Raw genomic sequence first — 11776 nt, forward strand, 5'->3', positions numbered from 1 at the left:
CATGGCGCTTCATCAAATGCTCATAAATATAACAAAAATGACAGCTAATCAAACATACAGGTCTCAACAATTTGGTGTTTTTCATTGGTAAAGTACTAAAAGCAGCGCACATTTGCACTCGATAATGTTATGATGTTATCTTGTGCTTCAAAAATAAATTAGAAAAGCTTCTTATTTAAAAAATTGGCTTTAGTACATTCGCAGTAATGGCTACCGAGAATTTAGTGAAAATTTATGAGCAAAGAAATACCTGTACCCCAAACAGAGGGCAGGTGTTGATACGTGCTGTATCCAAGAGTTGCATTGCAGACTTCACACTTCGTGCACAAAAAAAGAAGCACTGATCTATAGGCGCCAAACTTTGGTTTTCATTTGATCATTTGGCAACTTGTTTAGTTACAAACTTATACTTTCAAAAAACTGAACATGAAAATAAAAGAATTAAAATCCTCCAGACAGTTAATACATACAAAACTTCAAAAAACGATGTATTCTGAGGATTACACCAAGAAATTAGTGCAATATGGACTTTGAAAGGTAAAAATTCATGAGATTTCCGGCATCATTGTCTCTGTGGGACAATCCAGAATGAAGCCACGAGGAGTATTCACTTACCCAGCTTACAAAATCTACCAGGTAGCTCCTACCACATCTGTTTGTAGTTATGTGTGCAGTTGCTAACTGTGGTGAGGGGAGTCAGAAGCATTGGAAGACTGGTGCTATAAGGGTTCACACTAGTAACCTACATCTACTAATATGCCCTTCCACACTTTCATGTTCCTATGGACCGTCATGCATGTAAACTGAGTCAGAAGCATTGGAAGACTGGTCCTATAAGGGTTCACACTAGTAACCTACATCTACTACTATGCCCTACCACACTTTCATATTCCTATTGACCCTCATGCATGTAAACTGATGCTTTCTGGTGTTAAAAAAGACCAATGCCTCTTGGTATTTTGTTGGGGAAAGTGGATTACATGTAGAAGCTTTAGCTTTAAGGAAATACTGGGAAAGCTGAGGGAAACACAACTACTAGTAAAGCTAGGCACACATTAATGAATGAAAATTATTTAACCAAATAAGTAGAAATTTCGGTGTAGCTAGCTGTTATCCTCTGTTCAGATATTGTCCATTTACTAAAGTAAAAGGTTGACCGCCCATAAAATGTGCAACACTTACTTGATAAAATAACTTTCGTTAATTTGAAACTTACTTGTGAAAATACCTTGACATTTTCATATCCTTGACATTTATAGAATTGCTGCATGTGGTGTCACAACTAGACCAAAAGGAGTCCTGTTCCATTTTTTATGGTCATTTGGGTCTAAATGTAACTAAAGGAGCGAAAAACCAAAAAAGAGTAAAGACTGTTGTCAGTCAGATTATATAGTAGTCTTTTTTTACTTTAAAGGGGTTTTAGTGGCCATATTAGAATATTCAGACATGTCCCTATATAACAAATTGCTTAGAATCCTGTTCTGTACAATTGAGCCAATTTTCATGCTTGTAGTTTTAAGTGCATGATGAATTCACCATACTGCTGCTGTGAGTGGCCTGTTTTTCTTATTTTTGGAGGCCATTTTGGATTTCTATACACTTAAAGAATCAAATATTGATACTTCATGCACACCATAGTCTTGTCTAACCATAAAATGTTATCTTAAGTTATTAAATGATTATATATACTTGAAGTTTTAATTTGAACGGGTATTTGTGTCGGCTATATTGGATTTGGGGGCCATATATTGAAATTTTTAGACATGCTCATACATCCAAAAGTACTTGGAATCCTGTTTTACAACTGTACCAAATGCCATGTTTGTAGTTTTTGATGAATTAACCACTCTGCTGGATATCTTGGATTAGTAGAGTGCTTTTTACTATTGGCGGCCATTTTGGATTTAATACACCTAAAAAAGCAAATATTGATTCTGAATTCATACTGTGGTGTTTTTTAACCTTTGTATGATATTTACGCCCTTAAAAGACTATATACTTGAAGTTTTAATTAGAAGCCGTATTTTTGGAGGCCATCTTGGATTTGAAGGCCATTTTTAAAATTTTGGATATGCCCATACATCCAAACTTGCTCAGAATTTCATTTTCCACAAACCTGCCAAATTTTATGCTTGTAGTTTTAAGTGCTTGATGAATTCCCCATTCAAATGGATATCTTGAATAAATGGTCTGTTTTTTTTACTTTTGGCGGCCATTTTGGATTTAATACACCTGAAGGATTCATACCATGGTGTCTTCTAACCTTTATATGATATTTTAAGTCATTAGAAGACTATGTACTTGAGGTTTTAATTTGAAAAGGTATTTTGGTGGCCATATTGGATTTGACGGCCATTTTGGAATTTTCAGACATGCCCATATATCCAAATTTGCTTAGAATTTTATTGTCCATAAGTGTGCCAAATTTCATGCTTGTAGGTAAAAAATGCACAATTTTTCACCAATTTCCTGGACTATAAGCTTTGGCATGTAGTCTACGATGTCGTCAAAAAACTTGTCCATTGCGTCTTCATTTGGTTTCTTCAAACGTGGCTGTTCCAAAAGTTTTCTTACAGATGTATAGTCTGTGCCGTCATTCCTTTGCAAAAGGTAGTGATCGAAATCGAAATTTTCCATGATTATTGGAATTATTCTCAATTTGTTGTCCTTTAACCGATTCCTTACTCTGCCACATAGGTCATTCACGCCATCCATATCAAGGTACTGTGAGGAGACGATCATGATGAACCGACTGCTGGCATTAATTCCAATGTTTTCTGGTCCTGAAAACGCAAAATATAGCTTAAACCCGTGAACAATAGGCACTGATTCATGCAGTAACGATAACAATATTTAACTATGTAAATTTTTAACTCACATATACAGTGTATATTGTTAGTGGTCGATGTACTTAACTCTGTGTTTCAAACTCTCTAATTCAACCGCAATAAATAATAACTATTACAAGACAGTCTATGTTTGGATTCGAATTTCATGACTGCATAGAAAAATTGTCAACTTATCTAATTGAGCATTTGTATCTGAGCTTATACTATATGAAGTATTTTGATTATGAACTGTCACATACGTTTTACAACTTTTCCAGTCCTTTCGTCAGGTTTATATATTTTATAACCGCGCCGTTCCAACTCTGGTATAAGGTGTCCTTTCACAAACGCTTTGTCCTCTTTTGCGGACTCATTGTACGAAATAAAGGCATGATAGTAGAATTCTGGAAAAAAGAGGAGTTTGACACCAGAGCCACAAAGTTGTTAATATATACACTCTAGAATTAAGATAAAATCTATAACTTTAAAGATAATGACAGGCTATTAACAGGAAGGATACTAACCATTTCCTTACAATGAACAGACTCAAAGATTAAGACGAACTTTATACAACAAACAGCATTAAGAGTAATTCACATGAAAATAGTAGATGAGTCCATTTCTTCATTGAGAAATGTTGCGGGTTGCACATATATAACCACAATGTTTTACATATTGTATGCTTGAGGCTGTCACAACAAATTGCTGTTATAGCTGTCAATCCTTACCTTTTATTTCTAAGGTTGCTCCGAGCTCATCTGAAAGAGTTGAGGCAACAAGCATAAATGCGTGCATGTGCATGATTTAGAATTGTAAACATGGGCCTTAAACGACATTTTTTTAAAGAAAATCCGTTATAGGTACGAAATATTTGACTATGGCGGGTGTGTCAGTTAGAGTTTCAGTCTGACATTAATTTAAGCTGTTTTGTTGAAATACAGAAAAATAAAGAAATAATCTGAAAACATCTTAGTGATTAATTTTCATTCAGTTTTAACTTCAATATCTGGACTTAACGATTTCGAATGGTAAAATTAAATAGAAGAAAACAATAAAGAACGTCTATTTTTCTCTTATGCCTTATTAACCCAGAGCGTTGGGACAACATTTGTTACAATACAAAATGCAAGTCACGGTGGTCTTAGGGTTTACTGATAATGGAAGCTATATCTTACCTTCGGGGTCTCCTTCATTCAAAACGTCTGGAACAAATTACACAATAATAAGAATACAGAAAAGCCATATTACTATAAAATATAAACAGCCTTACAAGTTTTTTTAAATAAATACACAGGTAGAGAATATTAAGCAATAATACTCAAACGCCAATATATATATATGTATTTCTTACGTTGAAATCAAAGAGAAGGTTGCAAATCTTGCAGTTTGCCTAAACCTCGGCGAGAGAAAATTGTAACAAACTTACTGTCACCATCAATATGTCTCGACCATGCGTTCAAATCTGCTCTTAGAATTTTGCCTTTCCGTAGTGCCCAGAAGAAAACTATTGCTGCTGAAACTATGATTACGATTCCCACAATAACACAAGGAATGATGATATTCCACGGAGGTCGCTCCCTGGGAATGGCTGCAATTAATGTAAAATAAATATAAACTAAGTTTTAAAACTGAATTCATAGGCATACACACATGATTACAATCCGTATCATTGTGATATGTGTTATTATGTAGGATATTTTGTTGAACCTAATATTTTTCAAAGGAAAACATTTGTCACTGCAACAACATACTTACAGGTGCCAACAACATTCTGTTACTTATTAATTGTATAACATTTCACTAGCTGATACCCGTCACATCAATCATTGCACCTTGATTAGAGATTAGCCTTCAGGTGCAAAAAGAATCATCAACAATAATAATAATAATAATAATAATAATAATAATAATAATAATAATAATAATAATAATAATACTTCAAAACATTAAAGAAAAAAGAAAACGAGACTACGTGAAAATCGAAACCGTGACCAGTGGTTATCCTGCTACCAGTATCTGATTGGTGTTATTAACAATATATGACACCTACCACACATGCCGAAGCTTTCCGTAATTGCCGAAGGATAGAAAATGCCTTCAAACTATAATTTTAATAGTCATGATCAAATTAAAACTACGACCACTATCTTTCCACTCCCTTTAGGTATTGCTAACACCTGCTAGTGGTGAACAGATAGTTGTAGTTTGGAAGAAAAACGTGCTAAAGAGACTTCGGCTTGATTTAAAATTAATTTAACGCAGTGAATGGTTATTTCAACACCACTTCCATAAGTGGTACCGTAAGGATCCTTTGTCAAAGATATCGAACGAATAGAACTTGTGTGGTGTTGCAGTTTTTGTCTCATCCATTATTTCGTTTCTTAAGTCATCAACGGTGGTTGCACGTGTGGGTCAATTTTTGAAATTATACGACAACTACAGCCGATACGACAATTAACTGTGATAAAAGTAAAACCAAAAGAAAAAAAGGGCTCTGGAAAAACACACAATGCCTACCCGTTGGGAGTGGGCCCAAATTGCTGATATCTTTATTGCACATATCACCGTCATTGCAGAAGCATTCTTTTCCCTTGATGTCAACAACAGTGAAAAACTGAAATACAGGCAGCAGTTGATGTACGTCCGAAACAGCTTTGTGACTCAGTTCCTGAAACAACGGACTCTGCGCATCATTCGACATATCCCGGCATCCTGGGGTCACCAGGAGCTCAACTGCGCAGGACCGGAAGTGAATTGTCAAGTTCACAGCTTTGTTTACCTAAAGAAAAAATGACAATTTATACAATTTGATGTTTTTTTTTCTTTTCTCTCCTAACTCCCCTCGCTAAAATTCGGTAAGTGTCTCTTCAAATATTAGTATACCATAAATTATGCTGCAAGCACTTCTTGTAAAGAGACTGCTCTAATAAGTACTCTTAGTACATACAGTAGGCTCCTACAGGTGGTGATCAAAACACACAGTTAAAGGCCAACTCCATGGGATTTACTCGCCAAGATGGATTTTCCCGGGAAATAAGTAATTTTCTTGTACTTACGAAACATTTATCTATTCCACGCTGCACTTGGATTCGACCTTTAATTAAATGTAATTAATAAAGGATTATTTAGTTTAAAATGTCTGGCCAGTCATTGTAACCAGCGACCCTATTCTTAAGGTCTGATAGAATTACCAGTGTTAACATCTGGTAAGCCTACGCTCCAGAAAAAATAAAATTATCCAACGGGCTTAATCTTTCAGTAGGTGAATGTTAGGTCTTAAAAGAAGCGACGGATGGAAAAAAATAAGCATTACGGGTATTTTCAAACCCATGGAGTGAACCTTGAAAATCTGAAAATGCTTCCAAGAGAGCCGACTTCCAGTTCCTATAAGCTTTGCTTTACACAAGTCGACACAAAAGAAACATATTTACCGATTCGTATACAGTTACCATGGAAACATGGAACTGTATGCATGCTTCGCTGCAATTTCTGGTGACATTTATAGCGGTCGGGCTGTCCATGCAGCGGGGGTCAGCTTTTAAAGCTTGGTTCATAATGGCTATGGCACTGGTCTCATTACCCTCCAGATACATACAATCTACGCATTGTAGTGCTCCTTGAAAAACACGATGATAAATTAATATTTTAAATTATTAATTGAATGACAAAATCAGTATTATGCATTATTATGCTTGTGAATAATCTAACAAATCTTACACGTGTAGGATTTAACAGTAGTGTCAGCAAAAGTATTTCTATCAGTAATAATGGAAACTCGTTTTTGTGACATTAACAGCCGTTGTTTAAACAATTTGTTTTATTCACCCAAGGTACTAATGAAATCAACACGAACACAAAAGTACGTAGCCCATCTTCTAGTAGTTAGTAAGCAGTGTATCTATTGCATGAGTGAGCATAACAAACACGACTGTGTTTCAGATAATGTACTGATAGCACACATACATGTACATGTACAAAAATATCAAACCTGCAACTTTTCCATAAAAGAAGTTTCGTAAAGAACCCCCGTTTTTAAACAGTACTTACCAGTATTCGGAATAACACCGAAAGATAAAAAACATAAGACCTGCCAAAATTCCATTGCTGATTCTTAGTTCTTACACTTAGAGTGCTGTCACTACAGCAGATTACTTCTTGTACATGTGTGCTCACGCATGCGCACATTGCATTATTGGCTTATATAAATGGAATGAGCACAGTTTAAAAAAGACTTTTCTCATTGAAACTTAATCGGGGGGTTTGCAATTGTGTAGTCAATTGAATATAAAGGCCGTGGGGCAAAGCAGGTCCGCTTTTTCGTTGGCACCAACGTAAACAAATGTCGGTACATACAATCGTTAACGCTGTTTACGAAAGAACTAGAATGTCTGCAGGCAAAATGCATTCTCGTTTCGACAAGAGATGATTATTACTTTTTATTATGCGTGTTGCATTGGAACGTTCAGAAAATTACTATACAGTACGACCCATGGATCATGATACCTTATACGTTCAGAGTGCTGAAAGTTTGATATCAGCTTTAATACTATTCACAGACAGACGGCTTTAACATGTAGGGTTGCTTTTCGGTTGAATTATTCTTCATATCACAAACGATAGCGACACTTTCCAGCATGCAAGATGTAAAACCGCATTATAAATATGCCTGGGGACTCTAGTGAGTTATCCAAGAGATTTTTTTATGTGAGCACTAAAGATCCTGAAATAAATCTATCCATTCAGTTTAAAAAGGCTTATTTCATTCAAATTTCTTCAGATTTCTTCCAGTACATGTGTGCTCATGCATGCGCATATTGCACTATTGGCTTATATACGAAACAAAAGAGCACGGTTTAAAAAAGACTTTTTTCATTCAAACTGAAGTGGGAGGTCTGGAGTTGTGCAATCATTGGAATAAAAAGACCATTAGGCAAAGCTGGGGCGCTTTCACGTTAGAACATATGTAAACATGTACCGGTTGGTGCAATTGTTAACAGTGTTTACCCAGGACGAAAGAACTGCAGTCGAAATGTGTTTTCTTTTCGACAAAAGTTGATTTGTTACTTTCCATCGTGCGGGTTGTATTGAAATTCAGATCACAATTACAGTATGACCCATAGGCCATATTAGATTTTTGACGTTCAAAGCGCTGAAGGTTTAATATCAGTTTTAATTCCATTCGCAGACAGACGGAAAACAGTACGGTTTGCTTTTCGGTTGAATTATATATATATATATATATATATATATATATATATATATATATATATATATATATATATATATATATATATTGAATTATATATATATATATATATATATATATTTTTTTTTTTTTTTCATCAAAACCGACAATTTCCAGTGTGCACTTTTGAAATTCAGAACCACATTATAAATATGCCTGGAGACTCTCGCGAATTATCCAAGAAATATATTATGTAAGATCCAGATCCTGATCCTAGATGTCACATGTAAGATCCTGAGATGAATCTATCCATTCGTCTACCCGTTTATCTAATCTAATTGGTGGATCCCAGATTTTATCTATTGGTATTCAACAAAACATTTATTTAATCATGACCGTGTTTTTTATCACTTAAAATGGTACATCCATTGTTTCATCCAAATCAATTCAGCTTTAAGCTAATTCAACAACACCACAAAACGCCATGAGACGGAAAAGAGACAATTAAAACATTTACATTTGATAAGGTAAGACCAGCTACATGTACATACAGGATTGCTTCTGAAGCTTTTTTGTAAGACACTGACTGTTGGAATGCAAATAACTTAAGTAAGCTGTCGTGTGAAAAACAATTGTAACAACGGACTTATATTATACACAGAATGCTGGTACCATTCTCACACAAACACAAACACACACACACACAAACTGAAATAGTCGGAGAATTAACGAACGTGGTTATTTCCATTCACGATACACAGTATATACAATGTATTCTCTTGTCTAGATGCTATAGGGTGTAAATGTGATGTAATAGAATGGTTAGAAAGGGGTGGGTCACACTCTTAGGCAGTAATGACCATGTACAGTGTATAACATATATATATATATATATGCTATAATTGAAACCGATTGCCATCTTAATACAAACACCATAACATGCAGTACGTGGCAGCCATTAGGGTGGTTAGCAACAGTTCCAGATTGAACACGCCGCGGCTGCTTGAAGTTTGAGGCTTGTGTGTAGCAGTAACGGCACTTGAACCGGCATCTTTAATTAGCGTGGTAGACCTCGAAGAATGAGTTGTCGTGGAATGTGTGGGTTTTCTGGACTTAGCTGTGGCTGGTGAGCTTTCATAGTGCTCAGGCTTATTGGTAGAATGGGGCGTGGTCGTCTTGGTAGACACATGGTTGTCAGGTGTCACTCTTGTTGGTGTGATACTAAAGGGCGTGGTTTTTGTGGGCGTGGTCGTGGTCGTAGATGAACCAGAAACTGTTGTCATTGGTCTGGTACATCCATCCTGGTTACATGTGCAGACCTCGGCTGATGTGGTATGACTCTGCAGGCCGAAGTCAGTTAAGGAATCTAATGTAAACAACCCAGTCATGGCTGCGTCACTGTCTGTCAGTCTTGAACATCCGTCAGCTGATTTACTAGCAGAGCATAACCGCTCCGTTAGCTTCATAGTGACGGTCACCAATGTCTTAGTTAAAAAAGAGAATAAAGCATAAGTAATAATCCACATGAGAACAAACAAGCGTCAGTTATTTTTGTTTGCATTCTGTAGGAGAATAAAAAATAATCAATATGGACTTTGATCGGTGACAGTACAGTTTTTCCTTTACATTACTGTATGCCATTTTATGTACTTCTGAATTTTTTTGTTATTGTACCTGTCAACATTTTCAAAAATACTATACTACAAGTGTTTCATGCAACGGAATACAAAGCTAAACATATATTTTTCTTAAAATGCTTTAAATTTTTCGTTTGTTCGTTAGTTTTTTATTTAGTTTTTATTTTTTCTTACCACAGACATCGTCACATCGCCCACAGAGCTCAGACAGGACCCGCGGCAGCTGACAGTCTTTGTCTGAGATGGATTCGACACACACTTTTGGTCCGTTTCCCCCAGAAACCAGTTCCCAAGAAGTCCTAGGAATAATTGTACCATGAAGTCACTGGAGGTATATTCCATGTGCTCACATTTGGGGCATTGCACTGCTGGAACTGTAAGGATATGCATATATAATGGATTAATACCAGTAAATAAATAAATGAAATAATCAAACGGATATAACTCTTCGTAAAGATCTATGTTTCACAATAAAAACATTGTGAACAACTCACAGAAATATAGTATATTCTGTTTTACCACAAAAACGGCAGTCATAGCTATTATTCTGATATCCGAGCTTGTCTTTGACCACGGGACCTCTATTGATGGCTATACTCTGTTATAATCTATTAAGAAATACGTGAACGAAAAGATGTAAAAAAAAAAACACAAACATTACTCCGTAAACATTACTTTAAAGTTATACTAACGGGAGAGACCTAAAATAGTATGATACAAATTCCTAAAAAATTAAGATGGTGTTAAGAAAAAAAAATAACCCCTACCTTGTGGTAATGTCACAAGACTCGTGGTATCCACATTACATCGGTCTGAGTTACACACACACAGGCGTCCCTCCATGGCGGTCACAGTGGATACACTGTTCGGGAGGATGTTCTGAATGTCCTCCAGATTAGCCAAGGTCAGATTCATACACCCTTCCTCGACACTGGTCGTTGCTAAGCAACCGCGAACCCAGTCACGTGAGTTAACAGTGGAGTCGCTGTCCTGGAGAGATACATATTTTTTTCTATTTTTCATTTATTATTACTTCATTATTATTTTTTTTTTCTGAAATGACCATTATCTATTATTATTTTGAATAATTGGAATAATACATGTACAGCACAACTCCTAGCTGCGGAGAAGAGAGAGAGGGAGAGAGCGAAACCAAAACAGATTGAACCCACCTCGTCGGCTCTACCCCAGAAACCCACTCTACCACACCAGATACTTACCGTCTTTGTTAAAGACTGGGTGACCCTCAGATAGTAACAGGACCCACTGCACTCTCCAAAGCTTGTCGCCGCAGAAGGGTTGTCTTCACATCGCCGGTCGTAATTCCGGTAAAGGTTTTGTGAAATGGAGTCCAAGTTGTAACCAGGTGACTGGCAGAGAAGACACTGAATGGCTGTTCCTAGTTTCAAAAATTAATAAAGTTAAACTCCTAACAAGTCCCTTGCTCTCACGGTTCGCCATCAAGTTTAATTTTGAAAAGGGGATTAAATAAATCCACAATAAATCCAAAACTTCTCCATGGACTCTTCAAATGTAAATACAACTTGGTTTTGCAAAACATTCATGGAACAGTCGCACCTCTCTCTCCTCCCTCATCTTTCTATCACATATGTACTATTTATAGGCAAAACTATTAGGCCTATACATACTGGTACGTACTCCCTGTACCTATAGACTGAAAGTGCATATATACACGTAATTTACCTGACTGTACAAAAAACAGGAGGACAACCAAGCTTTGACAAATAGAAGCCATGTTGAGACGACTGCGCTCTCTTCAGTTAGTCGATCAACATAGAATAATACACCCTGTGTTGTTTTATTTGTCTCGTATTTGAAAACAGGAAAAACGCATGCGCATTTTATCACTTCCAAGAAGTGCAATAACAGTGCCCTTAATACAGTGCCTCATTCAAGACGGGGTTTTCAAAAGAAGAATTGTTGACCAATTTGTTCATTACAGTGACAAAATCGTTTTTATTTATCTCAATAAAAACGCCTGCAGTGCGATCTCTGTGATAATTAAAGCATGTAGACTACTGATGCACTTATTACAACCGCTTTTTAATCACTTTAAAAATAAGACTAGATTTTCATACAAAGATACAGTTTAGAACCGCCGATTC

At 36.2% G+C, this 11776-nt stretch overlaps 2 protein-coding genes across 2 annotated transcripts; both read right to left on the reverse strand.

The window, feature by feature from the left end:
* Positions 1 to 2427: 2427 nt before the first annotated feature.
* On the reverse strand, positions 2428 to 8016 carry LOC106179590 (uncharacterized). Its single transcript, XM_087018814.1, has 8 exons — positions 6876 to 8016; positions 6260 to 6444; positions 5346 to 5607; positions 4255 to 4416; positions 4004 to 4030; positions 3557 to 3586; positions 3089 to 3232; positions 2428 to 2783 (listed from the first exon to the last, which is right to left on the reverse strand). The coding sequence occupies exons 1-8, from the start codon at positions 6928 to 6930 to the stop codon at positions 2428 to 2430; spliced, it is 1221 nt and encodes a 406-aa protein (XP_086874940.1). The 5' UTR covers positions 6931 to 8016.
* A 377-nt stretch (positions 8017 to 8393) lies between these two features.
* On the reverse strand, positions 8394 to 11475 carry LOC106179589 (uncharacterized). Its single transcript, XM_013563301.2, has 5 exons — positions 11355 to 11475; positions 10871 to 11049; positions 10418 to 10640; positions 9825 to 10024; positions 8394 to 9497 (listed from the first exon to the last, which is right to left on the reverse strand). Exons 1-5 carry the CDS (start codon positions 11404 to 11406, stop codon positions 8934 to 8936), a joined length of 1218 nt encoding a protein of 405 aa, XP_013418755.2. The 5' UTR covers positions 11407 to 11475; the 3' UTR covers positions 8394 to 8933.
* Between the last annotated feature and the right edge of the window lie 301 nt (positions 11476 to 11776).

This window comes from Lingula anatina, chromosome 8 (assembly GCF_051362555.1).
Source record: "Lingula anatina isolate TDL-2025a chromosome 8, LinAna3.0, whole genome shotgun sequence".
Taxonomy (NCBI): domain Eukaryota; kingdom Metazoa; phylum Brachiopoda; class Lingulata; order Lingulida; family Lingulidae; genus Lingula; species Lingula anatina.

What these genes read in the sequence shown, in the direction of transcription:
- LOC106179589 (XM_013563301.2), bottom strand. Translation starts at nt 11,406, where the DNA reads ATGGCTTCTATTTGTCAAAGCTTGGTTGTCCTCCTGTTTTTTGTACAG. An exon ending in CCCAGTCTTTAACAAAGACG is followed by an intron (nt 10,641 to 10,870) that starts GTAAGTATCTGG and finishes GTATCTCTCCAG; the next exon opens with GACAGCGACTCCACTGTTAA. An exon ending in GCGATGTGACGATGTCTGTG is followed by an intron (nt 9,498 to 9,824) that starts GTAAGAAAAAAT and finishes TTTTTAACTAAG; the next exon opens with ACATTGGTGACCGTCACTAT.
- LOC106179590 (XM_087018814.1), bottom strand. Translation starts at nt 6,930, where the DNA reads ATGGAATTTTGGCAGGTCTTATGTTTTTTATCTTTCGGTGTTATTCCG. An exon ending in CGGTGTTATTCCGAATACTG is followed by an intron (nt 6,445 to 6,875) that starts GTAAGTACTGTT and finishes GTGTTTTTCAAG; the next exon opens with GAGCACTACAATGCGTAGAT. An exon ending in TTTGGGCCCACTCCCAACGG is followed by an intron (nt 4,417 to 5,345) that starts GTAGGCATTGTG and finishes CATTAATTGCAG; the next exon opens with CCATTCCCAGGGAGCGACCT.